Raw genomic sequence first — 24,150 nt, 5'->3', positions numbered from 1 at the left:
TTATGAAATACCAGGTGTTTCTCATCTGCCTCTTGGCGGCTTTGGCATCTGCCGATGTCACCTATTGAGGCAACACCGCTCCATCCGATGTAAGTACAAGACGGCCTCGAAAGTGTTGACGTGCGAGCCTACATTCACAAATATGTCTATTTGAATCGCTACATACAAATGCCAGAGTCAAATTGAGGCCTGCCGCAGCTTCTGTCCGTTAAGTCGTCTCAGACCTCTACAAGTTTGCATTGAAAACACTGACGCCCTGCACAAATCTGATTGCAATGGGTCTGTGTCGTTTGTGTGCCCGCAGTAGGGACTTGGTTGGTAGCCCCACAGCAAACCCACCCTCTAATGATGCCATGTCTGGAAATGAAAAAGGAAATCACTTTGACTGCCAGTGCTACCCATGAAGTGGGATGATTTCAGGGATGTTTGAACCATTGGACGAACCCGAGTTGGCCCATGATCCGACCCTTGTCTATCCGATGGAGCCAGCCCGTTTGAACCGGGAGACGGTCCGAGGACCTCCAAAGAGAAGACCGTTATTTGCTTCACTTCTTCACACTTTGTCTGGTGACCAAGCTCGCTCACCTTTTGGCCCGCAACTCCATTCGGGCACATACGCTCACGGTCCGGTCAATGATTCAACCCTGGTAGGGCTAAATTTGGGAAATATACCCCCTTCTCTTTGGTGCAGTGTTATGAAATACGTGGTGAAATTCAGTCTCTGTACTCCCGGAACAATGGCACATACGGCAATATGTTTAAATGAGCAGTCAGATTCTATTACTCTGCTTAAAAACGGTCGGCAAACTTCATGGAGTTGAGCCGGAATACGCATCGAATCAGATTGGGATCTTACAGGTGTGCCAGGAACGTATTCATTGTAGTCCGGGCTATCGGAAAAAGATGGTAGTCCGGATTATCGGAAGAAAATGACCATGAACCTGAAATGGCTTTCCATAATTCCTCAATTGCCGTGCTAAAGCCCGGAAGGAACGGCAAATCTGCTAGAAATCTGGACCTTTGGCCGCCCGCCATCACGAGTCATCGTCTCGCCAACTTGATTCTTTGGTCTTCTCCGACGAGTCGATGGTGCCGAGTACAGATATAGTCACGAACAAACAAAACCTCTTGAAGCTCTACGAAAACTTCGGGGGGTTTTTTTTTTTTTAACATTCCGCAAGCTGCCATTCGTGTTATTTGGAAGTTACATGCCAACACCGTTGGGAGCTCAACTATCCGTATCGTCAGAGCATATTGATGCCTGTGTTAGGTGGGTCTTTCAAGCAATTTATTTGACCTTCTTGGAGTTGTCGAGTCGGAATGTCGCTCACCATACGTCTTGAATATTCAATCCTTGATCCCCAAAGCCAGTAAAGCCGGAAAGAAAACCTCGAATCCGCGACACCCTAGGACGATGTCTCCACGAATCCAAGTTGTATAAATATGGCTTCCGCTCGACATTGGTAGTTATCGTGAGCTTCTCAGACATCACATTCAAATCCCCTATTTTTAAGCAAGACACAAGTCACATAACAGACAGTTCCGGTGCGTCATCCTGACACAGTCGCTTTTCGCCTATCAAAGACAACGTAAAGGCCAACTCATCGTGACTAGAAAATGGTCAAACTCTCCCTCCTCGCCCTCATCATCCCGGTGATGGCCGACAAAACCCAATGGGTCAGCCTCTACGCCAGTGTAGTTGGAACATCAGAATCCACATCATTCGATCAGTTCTATGACTGGGCCGTGCGGACGTGCCAAAAAGACCTGGGAGGATTTCCTCAGAGCTCCTCCGACATTTACAGGGCCCTGCAGCTTAACTGCGAAAACGTACCGCAGAGCTGGTGCGACTCTTACCCGGGGGGCAAGACGTACCATCCCGACTCGGCGTTGTTTACGAACCCGAAGGCTGAAGCTTGCTACACGCTGTAGTAGGGCCGGATGGCCACACCGGGCTGTTTGTCTTCTGAGTAGAGCATGGTGGATGGGACGTGGACACAGGCATAGCGTCTACTTGATAACTGAATTCACCGTGTATTTTGAAGTCTTTTTTGTTCTCTCTCGGGAAACTCCATTTGTTGATCGGTGTCAAGCGGAATGTGCATGAGATGTAGCAATAGAGATGTAGCAATGAATCGAAAGTATGCAAAAAGGGATGACCAGGAGAAAGGAGAGTGAAGAAAGTAGAAACTCTGCAAGTTTACTCCATGTTTTGGAGAATGTCGGCTCAGACTTGACTTTTGCACCATCTGCCAAGAACTGATCAAAATAAGTTTATTAGCGCCCTTTACATTTGAGCAATATTACATATGCCGTCAGCATGGTCTCCGCTTTCCAGCGTGCGCAGATTGGTTCTGGCTTCATCACCAAAGCACGTGACTTCCCCTATTGTTGGGACGAACGAGGTGTGAGTCAGTGACACGGGGGCTGTTCGGATAAGCCGCTGCGATTCCGGCGGCCCGGCGGGTGGTGAAGTGTCACCGGGAGCGGGTAGAAGGGAAGTTCCTTCAAGTCCGAAGGTGTGGCGCACGGGTGGGGGTGATGGCGCCAGAGGGAGGGCGGACCATTTCCCATTCATCGCTGCTTTACTATCTAGAGTGGCTGAAAGACGTGATAGTTGTTAAAAAGATACCAGCTTCGTATCGCCGGTGCACCGGGCATCTTCGTCACAAGCATCTTTTCGAACCCTTGGCGAGGTCTCTTGCATGGCGCTTGCCATGCCCGAGACCCGATGTCGACGATGGTTTCAATATTATACAGTCGAAATCTCATTCCTCGCACCCTACCCTCACTCTGGAAACTTTACCAAGAGTCTGGTACCTGTGATGAGCCCAACACGCAGCGGAGCCGGCGGGATGCAGGCCAGGGATCCGTCGGGTGAGACACAACGCAGCATGAGCAGCATCAGGTGGACACACCAAGCGCCAAGGGCAACTCAAGAGATGCACAGAGAGAAAGCGCCTCGTACTCCCAAAGATGAGAAGTGCACTTTGAGCGCAGGCAAAGAGCGCGATTTGAATGATCCAAGGTCTTTGGTCTTTGGCGCGTTTGGCGGGGCAGCGTGACGAGGTTTCTGGTGTATTCGTAAGGTGGTACGGAGGTACCCAGGCGTGCTAAGGTAGGTAAGGTACCTTAAGTAAGGTAGCCGATGCCGGTGGATGATCGCGATAACCTAAGCCAGTAAAGTGGGTACCGAGTGCTTTATCAGATGATCTGATAAGATCAAATTCTCCCACTTGCCCCGAGCGCACACTCTGCAACTTTTCGACGTCTCCCCCACCCCGGTACCCGTTGCCTCTCCCACCTCTACGACGACAGTACCGACTTGGACTCTCCCCTACGGCCCGTCCCCTTTGCGACGATATCATCGGGGACCTGCGCATCACCACGGTCGGCTTGTCTCATCGATGCAAACACACACAACTCTACCGTGATCATGCTCGGTCCGTCGACGTCGGGGCCCCGGCCGCTGCCGACGTTCATCGCCGCACTGTGCCTCCTCATCGCCTCCTCCTCGGCCCTCGCAGGCAGCGGCGGCGTCTGCTTCGACTCGTGCTCCAACACCCTCAGCCAGCCGCAGTTCAATGACACGCAGTCGTACCATGGCGGCAAGCCGTCCAGGTCCGAGTTTATCACTTCGTGCGTCAGCCAGCTGCACATCAAGTCGCTGTACCTCTGCGCCGACCTCCACTGCGACTTGACGCACCGTGTCGCTGGCCTGAGCAACCTCAACCACACGTGCCAGGCTTACATGAACACCTCGCTGCCGCCCTTTGACATCGTCGCCGACTATTCCAGTGAGGACATTGCCGGCTTGCGGAGGCTGACCAAGGCGGAGGGATCTAATACGTCGACTGTGCTGAATGAGGTGGTGTTGCCCGCGGATGCCTACTATCAGATCTGGTTCGACTCTCTCGTATGGCCACCCTACCGGCTCCTCGAACCATGTCGCTTGACTGACAACCCGTAGGAATCTGTCGAGTACACGTACGGCAATCACTACAGATATGGGTTCGTGCACTGCATCCCACCTGTGCTCGCCTCAAGGCCGCTAACGTCATTGCTCAGTTTCTACGTGATTGTCTTCTGGTTCATCGTAGTTGCCATCGGTCTGGGGTCTCGCCTAGTATCGGCCATTGGAAGTCTTCAAAAGCAGGAACTGGATTCACGAAAGTCGCCCAGCATCCTTCACTGGTCCGCCCTCTGGCTCAAGCGATACATCACCGTCCCTGCCACCTTTGGGTACCGTTGTTCTCAGAACCTCGGCTGGTGCACGATACCGCCACGCATCCAGAGTCTCACCATAGTTGCCTTTGTTGCCGTCAATGTCTTCTTCTGTGTTCACGGGTACTGGATCTTCCCCGGCCACATGTAGTGAGTGTAGCTTGCTCTTTTTGTAGCCGCGGCCTCGTAGCTTACGTATCCACAGTTGGCCGCAGGTATACCATTTGGTCTGGCGTTATGTAGCCGACAGAACCGGCATCATCTCGTTCGCCAACTTCCCCATCATCTGGCTCTTTGGTATGAGGAACAACCTTCTCATGTGGCTGACCGGCTGGGACTTTGGCACGTACAACAACTTCCACCGCTGGGTTGCCCGCGTTGCAACGCTACAGGCCGTGATCCATTCTGTCGGTTACGTTGTCCTTGTCTTTGATGGTAGGAGCCTTTCCTTATCTCTAATAATGCAAGTCTCTAACATAGGCTAGATGGTGACTGGTCGTACTGGATGTCGTATTGGTCACAGATGTGGTGGATTGAAGGATGGGTTGTGAGTAACACCCTCTCACGCTTCCAGTGACATGTGCTAATGTCAAACACAGGCTACCGTTGGCATGGTTGCCCTGCTCTTTGCTTCCGTGTTTTGGATGCGACGGAAGCAGTATGAGCTGTTCCTCATTCTCCATATTCTATTGTCAATCCTCGTCCTCATAACCATGCTTGGGTAGGTTCTTCATTTTCCGTCTCCTGAATCCTCCCCACTGACAAGCACAAGCCACGTTTCCATCTTTATGGGCCAGTTCGACATACTCTTCTGGGTGCCTTGCTTCATCTGGATCGCTGACCGCGTCCTCCGTATGTCGCGGACACTGTCCTTCAACCTCAAGTTCTGGAACACCTTTGCTCTCGCCACTTACGACGCAAACTCAAACATCGTCCGCATCAACGTCCCATACTCTACTAGCTTCTACGAGCCGAAGCCCGGCAGCTACTACTACCTCCACGTCCTCAGCGACAAGCGATTCTGGGAGAGCCATCCGTTCACCATGGCCTGCACGACGACAAACATGCACCTTCGGAGGAAGTCGTCCAGCGAACAGACGCCGCTGCTCGTCGCAGGAGAGCACGACATAGAGCCCCTTTCCGAGGTTGGGTACGAGCCCAGAAGAGGCGAGCCCTCCATGACTTTCCTCATCCGCCCCTATGACAGCTTCACCGGCCGCCTGCGCGAGGAGGCAGCTGCACAATGGCCTCGGCCTGCGCGCCTGCGCGTCCTTATCGAAGGACCCTACGGTCACAAGCAGCCCTTTAACCAGTTTGACGACCTGCTTTTCATCGTCGGAGGCAGTGGCATTGTTGTGCCGCTGGCGCATCTCGCGGAACTCACCAAGGCCTCGTCAAGGACTCGGTCGATTAAGATTGTCTGGGCCGTCCGCGAGCTGAGTTTCGCTGTGGACGTGCTGCGTCAAGACTTTGAAGACCCTTTTGAGGGTGGCAAGTTGTCTGTCGACATTTACATCACACAACACAGCCTCGCGTCAAATGCTGCCCGGCCGGAAGAGTGGCCGGAGCAAGTGCGTTTACTCCACGGGCGTCCTGACGTTCGTGAGGAGGTGCAAGATGCCGCGACGGGGGCCGACAAGGCGAGTCTCGCTGTTGTCGCGTGCGGGCCTAGTATTATGGCTGATGACGCGCGGCAGTCAGTCGTCGAGATGTTGGGCCGTGGGTGGTCGAAAATCGACTACTTCCAGGAGAGCTTCAACTGGTGAGCTTTTTACAGACTATTTAGATCAATGTTTTGGGTATAAAGCGTCATCATGAGCATAGAATAGCGTCAAGCGTTTGGATATATTGATATACATTACACAATTACATAACATCTAGATTCGGCTAATCACCTCTGGAATGCTTTGTCTTCTGCTTCTTGTGTTTCACGTCGACGACCTCCTCATCCATGAGCTCGCTCTTCTCATCCAGGCCGCTCCACTTGGGCTTTCCATCCGGGAGATCAACGACCCTCTGCCCGTAAAAGATGTGTTTTCTAGACGACTGGTCAGCATTGAAAGCAGAGAGCGCTCACAGGTGACGAAAAGAGAAAACGAAGAAAGAAAAAAACGTACTGCACATCAAACTTCTTCCTCTTCTCCTCGCCATCAAAATCCAAAAGCCCAGGAAACAACAAGACCATGTTGCGCCCCTCGTCCATGATGCGGCTGCCGCAGAACCCGCAGCTGACCTTGCAGGGTAAATCGTGGCCCTGGAGGTTCTTGCCCGACGAGTAAAACGCCAGGCCGTCGACGCCATTGTCAAAGGCGAGGTCCTCCTTGTGGAAGATGGCGGCCCACTGGAAGGGCGCGCCGTGCATTTTCTGGCAGTCTCTGCAGTGGCAGAACTTTGAGGCCAGGGGCTCGTCTTTGGCGAGCCAGTAGGTGACTTGGCCGCAGTGGCAGGCGCCGCGGATTTTCTTGGAAAACGCGTCGCCGTGGGGGTGGGATTTTCCTGGGGCGACGTAGGGGGGTTCGGTTTTCCAGGTTTCGTCTTTGGAGTTGCTTGTTGTTTTTGTTTTGGTGATTTCTGGTTTCTTCATTTTGGAGGTTTGCGAGGGGGTTAGGTGTCAGCGAGTCGTGTCGGGGGTTTTGGTGATGATGGTGCCGTAGAGCTTGTCCTGTGTCTACAGGCTAATGGGAACTTCAAGACTGTGCGAGATGCAGAGGTTTTGTTGCATTTGTGTAGATGCTGTAAGGTAGGACGAGCGATGGCTCCAATGAGACAGTGATAATGACATCACTGGCGTGAATGTCTATGATGCCTTTATTCTGGGGTGAAATAAGAAATGCCCGCACTGGTAATTTTGAGAGGACCAAAGAGGGAAAGCCCAGAGTTTCGATAATCTATGGGGTAAGGCAGGGCGTTGAATGTGTAACGGTCGAGCTAAGGTGCTTTGGTATTGGGGTTGGTCCGCAGTCCGAAATTTGAAGCCACGAGTCGGGACGAACGGCGGTCTTCGCCATGTTAAAAGTCAATTCAGTCTTCTTCATTTTGACTCAACTACGTTTTGAGCTTTGACAAGACTGGCGTGACCATCGGCATGGATACCTGTTGATGACTCTCACATCTGATCAAGGGGTAAGGGGACTGAGTCTGCGCTTGGACTAGCGTTCGAGATGTCATCGGTTCATCATCGATCGGATCTTGTTACCCCACAGACTTGAGGGCTAATTGGGGAAAGAGGATCCCCTGACGATCTCCCGTCGCCAGATGCACGCCATAAACCATCTTTGATAAGCTCACCACGCGCATTCGATATGACTAGGATTCATACTGGCTTATCTCTGAACCTTATGCTTAGATAAGGAGAGTGTTATTAAATGTCATTTGGTGATTTGGATGGGCAAGTGTATAATTCTATCATGCATCAATTATGTAAGCCAGGCACTATCCATATGATTCAATCCATCCACCTCTTTCTAGATCCGAACATGGACAATGGACATTCCCAATTATTCTCAGGACGGTAAAAGAACTAGTGTACATAGGGTATCACAACACCTACTCATCAAGAGGCACTTGGCCTCTAAGTATCAAGGTCCCTAGGTAGAGAGAACACAACGTTTCAATCGGTATTGCACGAGGTGCCGTTCTCGAGACCAAATCTCCTGAGCTCCTCGGAGACAACCTTTCTTATCACCGACCTCAGGAGACGTATTCTCCAGTCCCGGCTGTCGCATGTTGAGAATTCAATTCTTGAAAGGCTGGAGAGTACGCTACGCATGTCAATAGCTGAAAGATAGTCTTCTATGCTGTTGCTTGCCTTACCTGGCTTACTTCTTAGTTGACTTTGCTTTGGACACTGCATCCCAGGAGGCTTGCCAGTCGTCAAGAAATTGCGTTGTTTCCTTCATTTTGGTGGTCTGGGAAGATTGACCATCGTTGGCAGCGCTTTGGTGCAGCTTTTCCGTGACATTCAGAGGGCTACCGAGGTATTGCTCGAGAAGAATGCGAGGACCTCCCTTTTTACTATGTAAATTGTATTAGCTAGGTAGTATTCTCGGTATGTTGAGCACAATACCTGTAGTGATTGGTGGCTGCCTCTGACGTGCAACATCCGGCAGACATTGCGGTGGTATATAAAGAACTTATATCAGGACTTGTTGCTGTCAACATCTTTGCCTCGACATTGTGGGTATAACATTTGGGAGACGCGATTGGAGAATGCCCATTGTTGGAGCATTTATTTTAGCATTTCGGATTGATTTGTTCTACTTCTATGACCGGGAGTCAGTTGATGTGCTTGAGCGCACCCAGCATCGCTGAAGTCAGCGACATCTTTTTTTATCCTGAGCACAATGGGACAACCACAATTCGTTCCAGGCTCCGATACTAAAAGACGCATCCAGTACGAAGGGCACTTGAAACCACCGCTGTGCTTTTCAAAATGATTGATCGATATTTCAAGCGAGTATTGCAACTGGCTTCCAGCGAACGGCGCTCGAACGCACAGATGTGCCTTCTAAGTCGCTGTTGGACCACAGCCTGACTTGGCAGAGACGGTAGACCGCATCCCTGGCCCAGACTGGAATTTTCAGCAATCTCCTGAACCTGGCCGTAGTCCATCCCTTTTCTCATTCGCATGTCTCCCGAGAGAGCGATCACCAAGCCAACGCCGCCATTTTGGACGTTGGATCTTTTCATCGAGTCCCAACCTCCTCGCCTCCTGTTTGCTCTCCAGATAAGGCTGGCTTCAGTACCACCGACAAGTCATTGGGAACTCACAAACCCCTAGTGCGACTCGCATGCCTGCCGGGATGGATGGCTCAGTCCCAAACGCTTCATCCACGGAATCGTCACAGAAACACACTGAGGCGACATCATGTGGGCTAGCCGCCCATCCTGCAGAAGATCTCGAACTCATTGGGGTTCAACGCTGCAACAAGCTAGAAGAACCAGATCTACAGATCAGGTCCAATATCCATGTGACAAGCAACATGGGCGTGGGCAAACATATTCAATCATCTTAACCACATCTTCAAGCTTCTGAAGCCTTCTGCGATGAATCTGCGGACATGCTGGACCCGGCCAGCAGCATGGCTTTCCTTACAAGCAGCAGAGCTTCGCCATGCTCTGCCACTCCAGCCGCAGCCTCAATTGCACAGAGGGTATTAGCCTCAATCGAGGACCCGTCTTTAGGGACAGACGCGAGCGCAACCTTCGCATCTTCTTTCGATACCATCGCCAGCTCGCTCATAGATCACGCCGTCGGCTACATGGACAAAGTCGAAAAATCCTATACTTGGCCAATCCATAATCAGTTTAATATTTCCTCGCCGCCTTACTTTCATGCAACTCCGTATCAGTTCTCTGGTCAATTATCATACTCCGATCTTCAAGACCATCCGATGCCAGGCGTTGAAATCAGTTCATTTGTACATCCTGAGGAAATTGAAGATATGAGTTCAATGCGATTTCGTTCAGGATATGAGCGGTGGCCCGTTGCGACTCCCTGTCGGAATCCTCCACCTCCCGACTCTGGTTACGGGTCGAAGTGTCATCCTGACATATTCTCCAGTCGCCATCACAGAAGCATAACCCGAGATCTTTCCACACCGCACAGGAACTACGACGCTAGAACTTCGTGTTCGGTAGCAAGTGCTGTTGATCGGGGTCCCGCACGACAATACATTGTCGAATTAGCTAGCGGCATATACCAGGAGTTAATACATCATCCAGACACCAAGGCTTGGCAGTCCCTACCGTCGATACTGCCTGAAGTTATCAAGGCTTTTGCGATCCAAGTTGGACTCGATTCGCCATCCCAAATCAACAGAAGCATCATGTACTTCCTACATAAACGCCGCTGGTGAGTAGATTCACGCACCTGTTCGGGCAAATATTAAATGAGCGATGTAGTCAGATCGTAACCCAGCTTATGTTGACTTTCGAGGATGAGACTGATGTTGATGATACCCCACGGGAAGCTATTTCCGACGACGTAGGGGGCATGTCTGTCGAGGAAAAACTAAGGCTTTGGGCCAATAAGATGGACGTAACATGTGTGTCACCCCCTCAGCAAGATCGATTTCAGGGCATCGAGGACACAGAAGAGGATACTCTGGGGCCCGTTGCAATGCCGGAATACCGCAGCATTGTGCTGAGCGGAAATGCATTCCAATGGCTGGTTGCATGCTTGAAGACCGAGATGAGCTTGCAATGCGACCAGGACCACTCTGGAAACAACACTCGAAGAGAAATCCGACAAGCAATACTCGAATGTCTTCCAACAGGTAGAATCAGCAAAAAGAACTCGCCAAAGATTCATACAGTCCGATTCCGGCTCCTCGAGTGGCCTTTCATTGCTGCCTCTGCATGGCAGCCTATGGATCGCGAGGCCGAGTTGTTCGTCAGGCGACCGACCTTCGAGTCTATCATTGTTGCGTACTGCAAGGATGGCGGCCAAGCAATTTCAATCAAGCGTTACTTGGCGCAAGTATGGCCATCAACCTGGAGCAGTTTACTCAACTTGCTACTGCCAGTTATGGACTACTTCGAGGATCATAGCCCACATGAACCTTGCATTGGTACATCAATTTCCCTTTCGTTGTCTTGGGAATACGAAGCTGAGAACTTTATAGTTGACTTGGTACACAACTACTGTACAAACCTGAGGGCGACGTTTGAAGGTAATCACCTAGTCGTAACAGTTCAGGCGCCCTCCTACTTGATTGCCGAGTTTGGCGAGCAGCTTGCGTGGCTCTCTGCTGCTGTTTCTCGTCACTTCGATGGTCCCATCGCACACCGCACTCCTGCCATCTTTCGGAAAAGCGTCGACGAGGCACGATATTGCGAAGACTTGATTGGTTTTGATATCGCGGTTGAAGAGGAGGTGAAAAAGTGTTTGACTCCACAAGAAGCCCGCTGGACACAGGTTTTAGACAGGCGCTTTGTCGCGATAGCAGGGTTTCCCGTCCTGAGTCGTCCAGCGAAACTTCCTGGAACCGAGGTTTCTTGGGAGATTCTTGAAGCGTTCCTTGGAGAGTATAATTTCATGAACCGAGAAGGGCAGGTGTTTCTGGAAGGAAGCGATAAAACTGTGGCTTTGGTCAAATACCATAGAGAGGTGTATCTTTGGCGGAACGTTTCAAGTGGCGAAAGACCTTGCTGTCACTCTACAGGCGAATCGAAAGATGACTTCACTGATGTCATGGTATGCGAGCTGCTCAAATTCCAAATCAGTCGACATATCTTGGACTCCGTCGATGAGGCAGCCATAGGTACAAGTAAGTTTCCAACAAATACCTTTCACCGTTATTTTGCTAATGGAGAGTTTCACATAGACCCGTACTTTCATGACAAGGAAGCCACCTCGGCTCCAGGTTTCAGTAATAGAATGCATTGGACAACACCTGGTCAGAACCTTTCGAGAATTACGGGACGAGTGTTAAACACATCGACAACAGGGAAGGACGACGAACATTCTATCATTGACCTCACACTAGATGGACCTTCACCGAAGGATGCCAGTTGTCATTTTGATGTTACCGACAAGTCAGAGACGTCATTCGAGTCCGATTTGCTGTCGATTTCGGACCTCTCAGATGAAGCTAGTCTCCCACGGTTATCGGAAAACGACCCCGTATTTCTAGTCATCAAGGACGTTGCTCTTACTTTGCTCACTAAACACCGTTTCCAGACTCGTGGAAAGACGACAGGCGGTGGGGGGGTTCCTGCATCAGTAGCATCGACAAATCCACAAGGACAAGCTCTGCCTTTGAACAGCGAGCAACTTCCAGCCAAGGGAAAGCGCAAAGTCGCAGACGAACTCGACTCGGAACAAGGATCCAAAAAGAAGATATACTCAGCAAAGAAACAGGAACCCACGCTCGCTTGCCCGTTCTGGAAGTTGGATCCCCTACAACATCACAATTGTGCTAGACGAAAACTCACGAGAGTCCGCGACGTTAAACAGCACCTCAACAGGGGCCACACACCTAAACACTATTGCCAGCGCTGTTTGAGGCTCTTTGCAGACGATTACGCCCTTTGCCAGCACGTTTCTGATGAGAACGGTTGGACGTGTCCTCTTTCCGCCCCGGATACACTGAACGGGGTTTCACACGAACAAAGCAGAAAGCTTCATCGAAAATCAGCCCCTTCATTGTCAGATGAAAACCAATGGTTTGCAATCTGGGAGATTCTGTTTCCTGGAAAGACGAGGCCTCGCTCTGCGTATATGAACCCAGAGATTTCCGAAGATCTTGAAGCCTTCCAACAGCACTTAGATTCCCGCGCTGGGCCGGTCCTTCACCAAGCGTTGGAGTTGGCAGGGTTGCTTGAAGGTATCACGACGGAGGAAGAAACGCAACTTGTGCAAAGAGTAATCAGTCAAGCACTGTTTAGAATGCAACGAGATTGGCTGTCGAGCCGGTCTCTGATCCCGCAGGCGACAAACTCTGTAGCGTCTTTTGTCCAGACGCCTCGTAGCAACATTCACGCGAGTAGTTTCGGAACCCCGGCTGCTTCTTCGGCAGACAGCGGGATTGCTCTGGGACCACAAAATGACTCGGTCAATATTCAGCTGGCTGGGTCGCATGGTCCGTTGCCATCAAATGCAGACGCTCTCGCAGGCCAGCATAGCTCCTTTGCGAGCGCGCCACAAACTTTGGGGGGCACATTGGATTTCACCCAACCAACCCTTTCAGGTTTGAGCAACCTGCCTACGGAAGCCTTTCATTGGGGTCAGACGGATAGACCATATGAGGCTGGTTTGGCTGCGGCCGACTTCGCCGTCATGACGCATGATCACATGAGTTTCGCAGCACTTGATATCCCGTGCTTTGATGTCGGTGGTACTGAGGCTCAGATTGAGCTTGCCAGGATGGAAGGAAACGCAGAGGAGCTTCGGTCACCGCGGACACATACGTCGGCGCTCTAGTCAGAAATAGAAGTGGCCATTGGAGGCTGTGGCATGTTACTGCTCACAATCATACATGCATGGAGCGGGCGATGTGGTTGAATCAAAGGCGTTTCAAAAGCCTGCATATTAGATACCCTATGGCAGCGTTGAAATCTGCCACCTTTCACAGGTATCAATGATCGTTCACACCCTCATCGGCGCGGGGAATCGGCAGAGCGATGCGTACCAACCCCGCAACCCGGCAACGGGCTGCGACGTGGGCTGCCGCGCCTTTGACTTCACATTATTGGATCGTCGTTGCTCCGGAGAGCATTGTTACCCCGGCGGCCGGTTTCCGACGTTGCCGGATCGCCACGATGAAAAAAGTCCCCTCCAGCCTCCAGGTTTCCATGGCTCCGCATGAACGCGCGGACAAAGGAGGACGCGGATTTGTGATTGCGACTTCAGAGATCGGCAAACTGTCCAGTCGGTGAGGTTTTGCTTCGGGGGTAAGCTCATCTGATGCCACTCTGGATGAGACGAGGATTGATAAAAGCAATCTCGTCAGCAGTGGTTGGGTCCAGCTAGAATATTGAGGAGTCAAGTGACATGTGATTGGCAAAGAGGCTGGTCCCTATCACCACCAGTGATCAGTCGTTGTTGATCCGGGGATGGTTGCCCGCGTGGTGTGGTGCGATGAGCACATCTACACTATTCGCTGGGCTAAAAATAGACTGTCCTCGTTTTCCACTTCCGAAAGATCACACCAAAGACTCGCGATTTCACCGAGAGGGGCAGCGTCTACATGTCCTTTTCCTGAAGGCGCACACCGTCGTATGTATGTAATCAAGCCAAAGCCAGCCGTTGCTGGCCGTAGTGGTCATTGCACAACTGGCGACGTGACGGACGAAAAACCTGCGTGGTAGCCCCCTGAAAAGCCTAAACGATCCAGGGGTGGCGCCCGGCGAGCTCCTCTCCTCCCACCCCCCCTTTGGCGCCGTTGGTGAGCACATCAGGTTTGTGGGTGACTTTTTGCGGTCTAGTAAAAGTCCATTTCCTTGGCCATCGTTCGTCTGAAAATACTTGGCACTTTGGTCTTGGCGGCAATCCTGACAGGCCCCCCTTGAAAGACTCACAGAGTCACAGTCCAAAGTACCAAGGCTCGCAGTGGCCAGTCGGTTGGGGGGTAGCACAGCAGAGACCTGCGGAAGACCTTGTGAAAAGATGAAAGGAGGAGGTGGTAGGACAAGGCAGAGAGTGACGGGCGCTTGACACATAAGGCACACGTTGCGTTGTGGCATGGACAACCCGGGGAGGGGAGGATTATTTCAATTAAATTGAACTGCGAGAGCGGCAGATGGGGAAGATCAGGCTGTCAGCTTATTCTGCACGGGTTTGTTTCTTTTCCCCTCTGTCCGAATCTCATTGTCCAATGTCCATGCCCGCGGACGGTGCCGGGCAGCGGGGGAGGGGTTACACTGCTGGAGGAGAACTCCACCCGGCTGCCCACCGCGCGGCAAAGCCGGACGTAAGGGAGGCGAGGGAAGGGAGGGAGAGGCACGGGAGCTTGAGAGTGAGACTCGAGACTGAGAGAGAGGGGGGGGAGGTCCGAATCCGACATTGACCAGTAGCATTTCGCGTCCGTCCGGATGGGAGCCGCGGTTGTTACTGCAACGAGCGTTACGGATACGGTGCATCCATTTCACGGCATGGCGGCCGGATAGATCATGAACAGACATCAGCCAAGCCTTTATTTTTCTTCTAATGATACACAGCAACGGCCTGCAGGCTGCTGGTCGGTTTCCGGATTAGCGAGTCATTACAGGGCAACCTAAGGTGATCATGTCAATCCCATTGTGAATTTGTTGCGCGACAACCGCGACAAAGAAAACATCGGCGAGACAATTGACAACAGAAGGAAGGGAAACGGGCTGTGCTGGGCCACCATTAGGAAAAGGGAATCTCACCGTTCCATCGAGCCGAATCGGCGTTTCGTCCGCGTTCCTCGGGGTAAACCAGGACAACTGAGAGGGCGTATTCGCAGCGACTCCCCCCCCCAGCGAGACATTCAACGAGGCGCGGGCTTTTAGTACGACGACGAACTGGTGTCCATGACGAATAAGAGGCTCGGCTAGGAGCAGCTTGTCTTAGCACCCAGCCTTCCCGCCCGCCACACGTAGCTAGCAGGCGAAGCTCGACAAGCTCAGGCACAAGGTCGCAAGCGCAGTCAAGTCTACACTCTAGAGACAGATACGCTGATAGCTCGGGCCCCATTCATTGGAAAACCGGGTACTGGTCTAATTTCTTCCGAGGGAGGTTCCTCTTTCGTGTGGAAAAAGTAGGACCCTGAAACTCCTGGCTGATTACGCCAAGATTCCGACTTGGGTTCACGCAATTCTGCACGAGGGGAGACAAGCTTGTTGAGATTTCTTTTATGAATATTTTATGAATATCTTTTTTTTTTTATGTATTCTGGTCTCGAACGTAAGAGGAATATGTATAATGTTTGTGGACCCCTGTTTTCCCTTCCAGCAGGGTTAGATGATGATTCCGCGCCTCCCCCTAATTGTTGCGTAATTCTATACTGATCTATGTGCAGTAGTTACAGGCATTACATTATCGTAACAGTCATCTTTGGTTTTATACGTCTTGTGATGCGCGCGTATTGTGTGCCGTGTACAATGTTAAGCGCGTCCAGTAGGCGCCGCCTGTCCCGCGCCTATGTGTGTGTGTGTGTGTGATAAAACAACGATGCTATGAGTTTGTGTGTTGAAGCAATCTAGTAGATGAAGGAGAGGACAAAGACAAGGATGGTGTAGGCCGAGGTGACGGTCAACTCGGTCTCGAACCACGCAGCCTGGCCACCAAAGGCAATCTTCTTGCTCGTCGGCGTCGGGTGGGCGACAAAGGTCTTGGGGTCCCGCTCGAGCAGCTGCTCGCGGTCCGGCATGTTTGGCGGGTCAATGGCGTAGGCGATGGGCGTCCAGAGCGAGCTGCAGATGAAGATGAAGGTCAGGGGCGGCCAGAAGGCGTGCGTGATGAGGCACATGAGGATGTCGCGGAGCTCGTCGTTGACGTAGAAGCAGCGGTACGAGGTGAGGACCACGCCGACGAGGGTGAGGTAGACAAAGGCCAGGTGGAAGACGGCCATGTAGTTGAAGAGGATGCCCCAGAGGCGGCGGAACATGCCCTTGCGGGTCTTGGGGTCGCGCTCGTTGAGGGCGGAGCCGAGGGAGCCGGTGGGCTTGAAGGCCTGGGTCTGGCCGCCGAGCCAGGTGGGCAGGATGAAGGACCGGATGATGCAGAGCGCGATGTACGGGGACATCCAGAGCTGGTAGCGGGAGCCGCGCTGGCCGGTGTGGTAGCCCGCGGGGATGAAGAGGGCGAACTCGCACAGGCGGTTGGTGAGCGTGGCGGCGAAACAGGCGCGGATGAGCCAGCGGAGCTGCTCGTAGTTTGCGTAGGCGACCAGGGGCTTGCCCATGACCAGAATGATCGGGATGGCGAACATGGAGAGGGTCAGGAGGATGGTGTACAGACTGAGCGTGGCGTAGAGGAAACCGGAGAAGCGCTGCGCGACGGTCATCTGCTTGACCTTTTCACCGTACAGACAGAAGTTGAGCTTGAACGAGGTGTCGACGGTACCAATGGCCCAACGGGTACGCTGCTTGAGATGGCCGCCATAGTCCTCGGGGACGGTGCCGAACTGGAGGGGCTCGTGGATGTAAGCCGTCTTCCAGCCCTTTCCGAGCATCAAGGTCGAAGTTGCGACGTCCTCGGCGAGAGAGCCGAGGGGGAAGTTGCCAATCTCATCCAGAGCCTCACGACGCACGCAGTAGCCAGAACCGGTGCACCAGGCGACGCCGAGGGCGTCCTTGATGGGCTCAATGACGTGGACGAAGAAGTCGAGAGACTGCGCGAGGGGGTCGGACGGCGGGGTGTTGTAGAAGAGCTGCGGGGGGCAGGCAAGGGCCACCTTGGGATCGATGAGCATGTGAGGCAGAATCGCACGGAGCCAGTCGCGTTCGGGGATCTGCAGGTTCAGAGTTAGCTGAAATTAAACATCGGCCGAAAGCTTAAAAAATTGCCCGAGATGGGATCGTGGTGGAGAGGCGGGTGAAACGTGCCAGGGCCGGGTTCAACGTACCATATCAGCATCAAGAGCGGCCATGAACTGACCAGCGCCGCCGGGCATCGTGTGGACAAAGTCGAGGGCGTGGTTCAGGTTACCGGCCTTGAAGTGGTGAGGAACACCGGGGTACTTGGGACGGCAGAGGTAGTGGACGTTGGGATAGGTCATGGCCAAAGCCGCGATACCGCTCTCCAGGCCTTCAGACTTTCCGTCATCGCAAACGATGACGCGGAACCGGTCGCGGGGGTAGTCGACGTCGCACGCGGCGCGGGCGGTGTCGAGGACCAAATCATCTTCTTCACCGCAGCAAGTGAGGAGAACGTCGACGGTGGGGACCTCGTCGCCCATCAGTCTCAACTTGGGGCGCTGGCGCTTCTTCATGGACCACATGGTCCAGATGTTGTGCATGATTGAGGGAATCGCAACGGCAACTTCGACGGCGATGAACACCCAGGCCTGGGCGTAGACTTCCTTGGCGAGCTGTTGAGCCGAGATGACGCAGTAGATACGGAGACCGAGGTAGACGAGATACATTCCAGTAGCGAGGATGGTGAGAATAGGCACCATGCGGAAGACGTGACGCTTCCACCCACCCCAGATGTCCGAGTCGTCGCGCTTGTGAAGTCTCGCGATCTGGTCGCTGCCCTCAATCCACTCCTTGGCGAGGACCGGCGAGGCTTGTCCCGGAAGCAGGTTTTGCAGACTCTGGTGGCTCTGGTTCTGTTCACATTGTCAGCGGACTTCGACAGCAGGACAATGAAGTAGTTCAGCAGTTGTTTCATACCATGGGGCTGTTGGGCGTAGAGTCGGTCGACCACGGATGCCTCGGAGCAGCCAGGTGGTCAAACGGCGTGTTCGCGCCGCTCTTCAGCGTGGGCGTTGCCGAGCGGGACTCGACCGGCGTGTCCATCCCCGAGATCGAGGGACCGATTGAAGGTGCGCCAGCCATGCCTATCGAGTGACGGTTTGCCCAACCCGGAGGTCCGTACAGCTCGTCCCCGGAGACCGCGTGAGGCTGCTGATACTGCTGTTGCTGGTTATGCGGCGGCAGGAACCCGTCCTGTTGCTGGTACGGCGAAGGTGCGTTGTTCGTGAGGGCGCGTCCGAAGTGCTCCTGGGGCTGGGTCGGTTCGTTCTGGTATGGGCCACCATACGGGTTTTGAGAGTATTCCTGGTACTGCTCCTGGTACTGAGGTTGCTGGTACTGCTGGTTCTGCTGCATCTGCTGGTTGTTGTTCTGATACGGCGGCTGATATTGGTTTTGGTGAGGGTGGTGATGTCCTTGAAGAACGTCGATTTCCACCATTTCCCCCTCGGGATAATCCTGACCCTGCTGCGGTCTTCCGTGTCCCCCCATCATGATTGCGGTGTTCGCCAACCGACGGTTGGAATGAACGAGTGAATAGCGTGTCTAAGGCGGAAACGTTGTGCGTGTGTGTGTGTGTGCCCAAGTTCAAAGGGACAGCCTGAGTGCGTGTAAGAGGCTGGGGTCGCAGGTAAAACAGAAACGATGGTGAGTCCCCGCGCGTCTCGCTCTCCCTTCTCTTTTCTCTCCCGCCAAGTTCAGCACGAGACTTGGACGGACGTTTTGGTTGGAAAAACGAATGTGGGTGGTGATGTAAAGGGAAGAAGTATTAGCATCGAAGGAAAAAGAGATGTCGACCCGCTTAGTACATGTAGGATGAGTCGTAGCACAAGAGCATCGACGAATATGTCATCCAAAAGGAGGAGCTTTTGCACAAGTGTACCCAAACACAGACTTCCCAGAGGCCTGGACAGACTTGACTGACAGGAATCAAAATGCCAGTCGGTCTGGGGGGAGTGTACAAGAAAAGGGACGGGAGGCCGGGCTTCTCGTCTCTTGTGCACCTTGGGGGGGTACGAAGCAAGTCGACGGACGGGAAGGGGGGGGGGGGGAATCAGTCTGGGGGAAAGGAGCAATTGGCAAGCAAGACATGGGACTAGGAGCTCTGCTGGGGGGGCCCGCGGACACATCAGGGACATACAAAGTATACAACTTGACGGGAACCCACTCGGACTCCGCTAAGCCTCACTGCCCTTATTACGATCCGACGGGCCTGACGTGATTAAAATTGGGAGGTCCAGGTTTGATGGAGCCTACATCATCGGGCTACCCAGTCTGGGCGCAAGTATGGTGTATTTGTGATGGACTCGCCCCATTTCACATTTCGCCCCGGGTCACGGTCTGTGCCACCTTGGATGTGAGTGGTGGCCTGCTTTGCCAAGCTGTCCTGGTTTATTGCCTCCCAATGCCCGCTCTCTCTCTCTCTGTCTCTCTGTCTCTCTCTTCCACTCTCTCAGTTTCTAGAGACCCCGGCTGAGTTGGTGGTGACCTTGATTCTCCTCCACAGCCCTCTATGGTAGGGAGGTCATGCCAGGTGGTTGGGATAAACAGAATCTGGCATTGGCAACAGATACCAAGCCAGCTGGACTGGGCATGGAGGGAGACAGCCAAGCGCTTGCTTCAGCAGCCATGGTCCGGAGGGATGGGAGGGGGTGTGTGTGGTAGGTCTGCAGGAAGGGTGTGAGCGCCGCGCGGACGCCGGGGATCATGTTAGCTTGTGTTGCCTAGCAAGCCCATCAAGCTACTCGAAGCCCCGAAAGCCTACTGGCTGGGTTCGACCGCCGCGCCGTTGGTTTGTTGTTTTCTTTTCTATTTTATTTTGATTCTTGGGACTAGGCCAGGGGGGGGGGTTCTGCCGCCTTTGGGCACGTTCTCCTTCGCCCGCTCGCATATGCCCCACTAAAGGATTGGATGTTTCGGTCAGAAAAAGATGGACATATCCAGGGGCCAAGAATCTCCACTTGGACGACATTAGGGGGAAGAAGTGGTCGAAGGAAACGAAAGCAAAAGACTGTCATGAATGGCGACTCGAGCCAAGCTCCTTGACCTCTTCCCACCCCTTTCGTGTCGCTCTGCAGCAAACAAGACAGAAACCACAGCCGGGAAGCTGCCTCTTTCTACTTCTTGACTCTTGACGCCTTCTTTGCTGGAGGCTTCTTTTGTTTTTCTTCTTTCTCCGAGGGGCTGAGTCCACTGTTCGGATGACATTGTTCACCAATGAGGGTTATCCCAGGACCATCCAATAGATTCCAGGGTCATCCCATAGATACCAGGGTCATCCCGGGGCCGGCGTCCAAGCCCGTCGATGGCAGTCCGTTTCTTATCCACTTGCAGGGCCGTTATCTTCACAAATCCCTGCTTTTTTCTCGTGTTCTAGAAATGCGGGTACCATTACATGCAAGGATGACCGAGGACAGCCGGCACATTGACTGGCGCTAGGCCAGGGGCCGGTCCGATTTAGAAGCAGAACCTGCAATCGTCGATTTTGTGATCTGAGATGTCCGGCCTGGCTGGCAAAGTTGGCTTGAGCTTGAGCTTGAGCCTTGGGGCTTTTCGGAGGAGGGCGGGGGGAAACGAGGGGATGATGGAATGGAACGGATGGACCACCGCACATCCTCATACTATTCATCTACAACTTATTGGGACTGGACTCAGCGTTGTAGAGATTTTGAGGAGGCCAAAAAAAAAAAAAAAAAAAGACGACCGGTCCCAGATAGATCCCAGCCGGTGTAAAAGACCTAGCTGACCAGGCGTCAACCCGTCTGCCCCAGGATCCGGTCCTTTCGTTTCGTTCTTCACTTCGCCCATCGCGTTCCGCCCGGGTTGTTTGGGGTTCAAAGTGACGGAGAAATTGGTGAAAAAAGCACGAGCAAGGAGGACGAGGTAATTACACGCTGCTGCACTGGACGCAGAAAAGAGGACAAGCACTTCCGGGGTGGCGTGCAGCGTGCTGCGCCGCGGTTGAGGACGGGGGGTTCTTATTCTCTTTCTGGACGTTCCTTTGCCCGACGCGCCTCAGTTCACCATTTTTTCTTCACAATAGTCTCACTTGGCCTAGTCTCCATTTGCGCTCGAATCCCTAGCCCTGACGTACTACCTACGGCTTACCATCGTCTGCTGCGTCTCTCTCACCTCGCACCGTCGCGCGCAACAACCCTCGCCCAACGGTTATGAACTTGTTCGGATAGTCGACACACGCCCCCTTTCCACACACCCCTTTTCCCTGTCCCCTGGATACCTGCACACGAGTCGAGGCCCGCGTCCGCGTTCCCTCACATACCCTTGCCTGACCAGACCTTGCTTGAACGTCTCCTTACCTGAACCTCCCACCCACCTAATTGATTACCTACCCTCCCATACCTAAACCAGAATTCAACCGTCACCGAAGACACCACCTTCGCTCCTTTGCATGTGCTGCTGCGAAATAGAAGTAGACGAATCGCGTCGGATTTCCGCCTGAGCCTGTCCGCACCCTCGTCTTTTTTGGAAGGGATCACAGCAACAAAGCAGCTCAGAGAGAAGAAGAAGAAGAAGAAGAACAAGAAGAAGAAGGCACACTCTCACGCTCGTTTTCCTTGCTCTCTTATTTCCTATTCACGATGCCTTTCCTCGGCTTCCGCTGGGTCGTCAACTTTGTGTTGCTGGCCGTCCCCATCGGAGCGACACTCGGTATCCTCATTGGAATCGATGCCAGCAGAAGCTCAAACGGACAGTCGCCCATTTTCACCCAGCCCGACAACCCGGGGACGATACCAAAGAACAATGGCATCACGGCCATGGTATCATGCGACAAGGCAATGGGTCTTCACCCGCTATCCAAGGGTCAGGAATACACACGTAAGTCTAGTCCTTCTCTCAAGTCTTTCGCGATGTCCTCATCGCCTTCCCCTTCTCCCGGGGCGCCCTGCCTCGCTGCTCCATACGACGGACGGCACGGACCGATCACCACGATGCCGTCAAGCCTCTCCCGGTGCGGATGCTCTGCGCGCCGTCTGTCTGTTTCTCTATCTGTCTGTCTATCTGTCATCTGAACTATTTCGCGTTTTTTTCCTTGGGGACAACACGGGCTCCCGTGTTTTGTTTGTGTGCCGTGGCCCGCGGACCTTGTCATGCTTCATCCCATGAGCCGCAGATTTGTTTTGACTTTTGCTCCCTTGAAATGCGAAACCTGTCTGGGCGGGCGTAACCTGGCTGTCCGCTGCAGTTGGTTGGCCTTGCTGTCATTGAAGATGCACCGGGAACTTTTCTGCATCAAAACAAGACAACGGCATGCTGACGAATTTGTTTCGACATAATAGTGAACCCGAACCAGTGGGGTTGGACCGAAGGTACAGATGGTCTCTTGTGTATGAACGTACGTCAACTCTTAACCCCTCCTCCGCCCGTCTATATCGCGGGGCTTGATGTCGCCAAGGTCAAGCTCTTCGGCTGCAGCCATCACATCATAGCTTGAAGCTCTCCCGCCAGTCGGACATGGTCATCAAGAGTATCAAGACTAACCCGTAGTTCCCCGCCTCAGGTTACCACATTCAACAACCAGACCTACAACACCGACTTCAGCGCCCCCGAGTTCTATGTCACATGGCGGTACCCTCGTGGCCCCGAGACGCAACCCGTCCACGCTTTCCCCAACATCAAGGTTGACGGCAGCATCCTCCCGGTTTCCATTCCCACGCTCGCAAACATCAACGTTGACGTGGAGTGGTCCTACTCCGTCGGCAACTACACCACCGACGGCGCTGCGGCGACGAACACGGACGAGACCGCGCTGACCGACAATGACACCAACGCCAACGTCGCCATCGATATGTTCTTAGACGACGACAAGACCTCGGCGCAGGACAGTACCAAGGCAAAGTACGAGGTGATGGTGTGGTTCGGCACTTTTGGCGCCGCGACACAGCCCATTGGTTACGAAAACGGCGCGGGCGTGGTCACCTCGGAGACCATCAACGGAACTACATTGTAAGTGCTGTCCCTTTTTGGGTTCAGGAAGACACCAAGCGGCGACGATTTGGGACCCTTGGCTAACGACTTGCGCCTGTAGCCAACTCTTCTATGGACAGAACAGTCTGGACCAGTACGTCTTGACCTGGAAGGCCGCGGCGAATGTCGAGCACTTCATCGGCGATCTCTCCCCCCTCATCACGAAGCTCACCTCCATGACCCATGCCAACTTCCCCACGACCGCGACATACCTGGGCTACATGGGTCTCGGTTCCGAAACGCTCTCTGCAACCAATGTTGTCACGTTCCGCGTACCGACCCTGTCCCTGGAGATCAAGGCATCATCGTAGGATGACAAAAACAAAACGAGAAACAGACCATACAATGGTAATGTGTACATTGGATATTGGCTATTTTTTGTTAGCGAGCATTGATATCTGCACCAACTAGAATAATGAACTTTTCGGGGACATTGGGATAATGATCACTCTATATTTTGTATATACGCATATATCATCGGACGGGAGGGGCTTTCAGGTGGGTTCCACTCATCAACAACACGGACGAATACTTTGAATTCAAAAGAAACACACCTATCAAATAGGAACTGGAGATGGGCATCATGCGATTCTTGGTATGCTCTTTATTTGCTGACATTTCCCTTCGCAATGGTCTCTCCCCACCTCCACTGGAGAGAGAAATGCGCACACATGTCCCATGGCAAAGTTATGCAGCGAATCGGAGCTCGCGGTGATAAACCCCGCCCACTTTACATTTCCAAGCGACCAAAAGCAACGAGCCGCCGAGGCTCTCGGGATGGCCTATTAGAGACAAGGAAACGTCTTTTCGATGTGGAGATGTGCCGACTCTCGACCCACCGATAATTCCGTGCCAAAATATCCGTAAATCCCTCTCCAAAGTCCAAACTTGAGAATTCGTCCAAGGATTCTTTGGGCCTGAGGCCAGACTAGGTATAGGGGGTGTAAGAAATGCCTGGGCAAAACCTGGGCAGACGCAGGTACAGAATGAGCAACGACAAGGTCTTGGCCACCCGATCCAAGGTTTATCCGCCCAGTCCCACCCTAGTCCAAACTG

General features: G+C 53.1%; 8 protein-coding genes across 8 annotated transcripts; 4 read left to right on the top strand and 4 right to left on the bottom strand.

Moving 5' to 3' along the window:
* Positions 1–1,617: 1,617 nt before the first annotated feature.
* CORC01_04863 (uncharacterized protein) lies at positions 1,618–1,932 on the top strand (the record flags this gene model as incomplete). Its single annotated transcript, XM_022616510.1, has 1 exon — positions 1,618–1,932. One exon carries the CDS (start codon positions 1,618–1,620, stop codon positions 1,930–1,932), a length of 315 nt encoding a protein of 104 aa, XP_022477107.1.
* Positions 1,933–3,436: 1,504 nt separating this feature from the next.
* CORC01_04862 (ferric reductase like transmembrane component) lies at positions 3,437–5,990 on the top strand (the record flags this gene model as incomplete). The annotated part of the gene is made up of 7 exons (XM_022616509.1): positions 3,437–3,916; positions 3,971–4,011; positions 4,069–4,374; positions 4,430–4,659; positions 4,710–4,771; positions 4,824–4,945; positions 4,997–5,990. The coding sequence occupies 7 exons, from the start codon at positions 3,437–3,439 to the stop codon at positions 5,988–5,990; spliced, it is 2,235 nt and encodes a 744-aa protein (XP_022477106.1).
* Positions 5,991–6,111: 121 nt separating this feature from the next.
* On the bottom strand, positions 6,112–6,808 carry CORC01_04861 (uncharacterized protein; the record flags this gene model as incomplete). The annotated part of the gene is made up of 2 exons (XM_022616508.1): positions 6,112–6,262; positions 6,342–6,808. The coding sequence occupies 2 exons, from the start codon at positions 6,806–6,808 to the stop codon at positions 6,112–6,114; spliced, it is 618 nt and encodes a 205-aa protein (XP_022477105.1).
* A 1,234-nt stretch (positions 6,809–8,042) lies between these two features.
* On the bottom strand, positions 8,043–8,337 carry CORC01_04860 (uncharacterized protein; the record flags this gene model as incomplete). Its single annotated transcript, XM_022616507.1, has 2 exons — positions 8,043–8,238; positions 8,291–8,337. 2 exons carry the CDS (start codon positions 8,335–8,337, stop codon positions 8,043–8,045), a joined length of 243 nt encoding a protein of 80 aa, XP_022477104.1.
* Positions 8,338–10,052: 1,715 nt separating this feature from the next.
* On the top strand, positions 10,053–13,150 carry CORC01_04859 (uncharacterized protein; the record flags this gene model as incomplete). The annotated part of the gene is made up of 3 exons (XM_022616506.1): positions 10,053–10,078; positions 10,129–11,495; positions 11,553–13,150. 3 exons carry the CDS (start codon positions 10,053–10,055, stop codon positions 13,148–13,150), a joined length of 2,991 nt encoding a protein of 996 aa, XP_022477103.1.
* Positions 13,151–15,890: 2,740 nt separating this feature from the next.
* CORC01_04858 (glycosyltransferase family 2) lies at positions 15,891–18,603 on the bottom strand (the record flags this gene model as incomplete). The annotated part of the gene is made up of 3 exons (XM_022616505.1): positions 15,891–17,144; positions 17,259–17,963; positions 18,028–18,603. 3 exons carry the CDS (start codon positions 18,601–18,603, stop codon positions 15,891–15,893), a joined length of 2,535 nt encoding a protein of 844 aa, XP_022477102.1.
* Positions 18,604–18,910: 307 nt separating this feature from the next.
* CORC01_04857 (uncharacterized protein) lies at positions 18,911–19,162 on the bottom strand (the record flags this gene model as incomplete). Its single annotated transcript, XM_022616504.1, has 1 exon — positions 18,911–19,162. A coding segment is annotated over one exon (252 nt), but the record flags the coding sequence as incomplete, so codon positions are not given.
* A 2,545-nt stretch (positions 19,163–21,707) lies between these two features.
* On the top strand, positions 21,708–23,405 carry CORC01_04856 (uncharacterized protein; the record flags this gene model as incomplete). The annotated part of the gene is made up of 4 exons (XM_022616503.1): positions 21,708–21,945; positions 22,407–22,462; positions 22,628–23,073; positions 23,156–23,405. 4 exons carry the CDS (start codon positions 21,708–21,710, stop codon positions 23,403–23,405), a joined length of 990 nt encoding a protein of 329 aa, XP_022477100.1.
* Between the last annotated feature and the right edge of the window lie 745 nt (positions 23,406–24,150).

This window comes from Colletotrichum orchidophilum, assembly GCF_001831195.1.
Source record: "Colletotrichum orchidophilum strain IMI 309357 chromosome Unknown Scaffold_32.1, whole genome shotgun sequence".
Taxonomy (NCBI): domain Eukaryota; kingdom Fungi; phylum Ascomycota; class Sordariomycetes; order Glomerellales; family Glomerellaceae; genus Colletotrichum; species Colletotrichum orchidophilum.
Note: the sequence above shows the minus strand (reverse complement) of the source record. Positions and strands in the feature narration are given on the sequence as shown.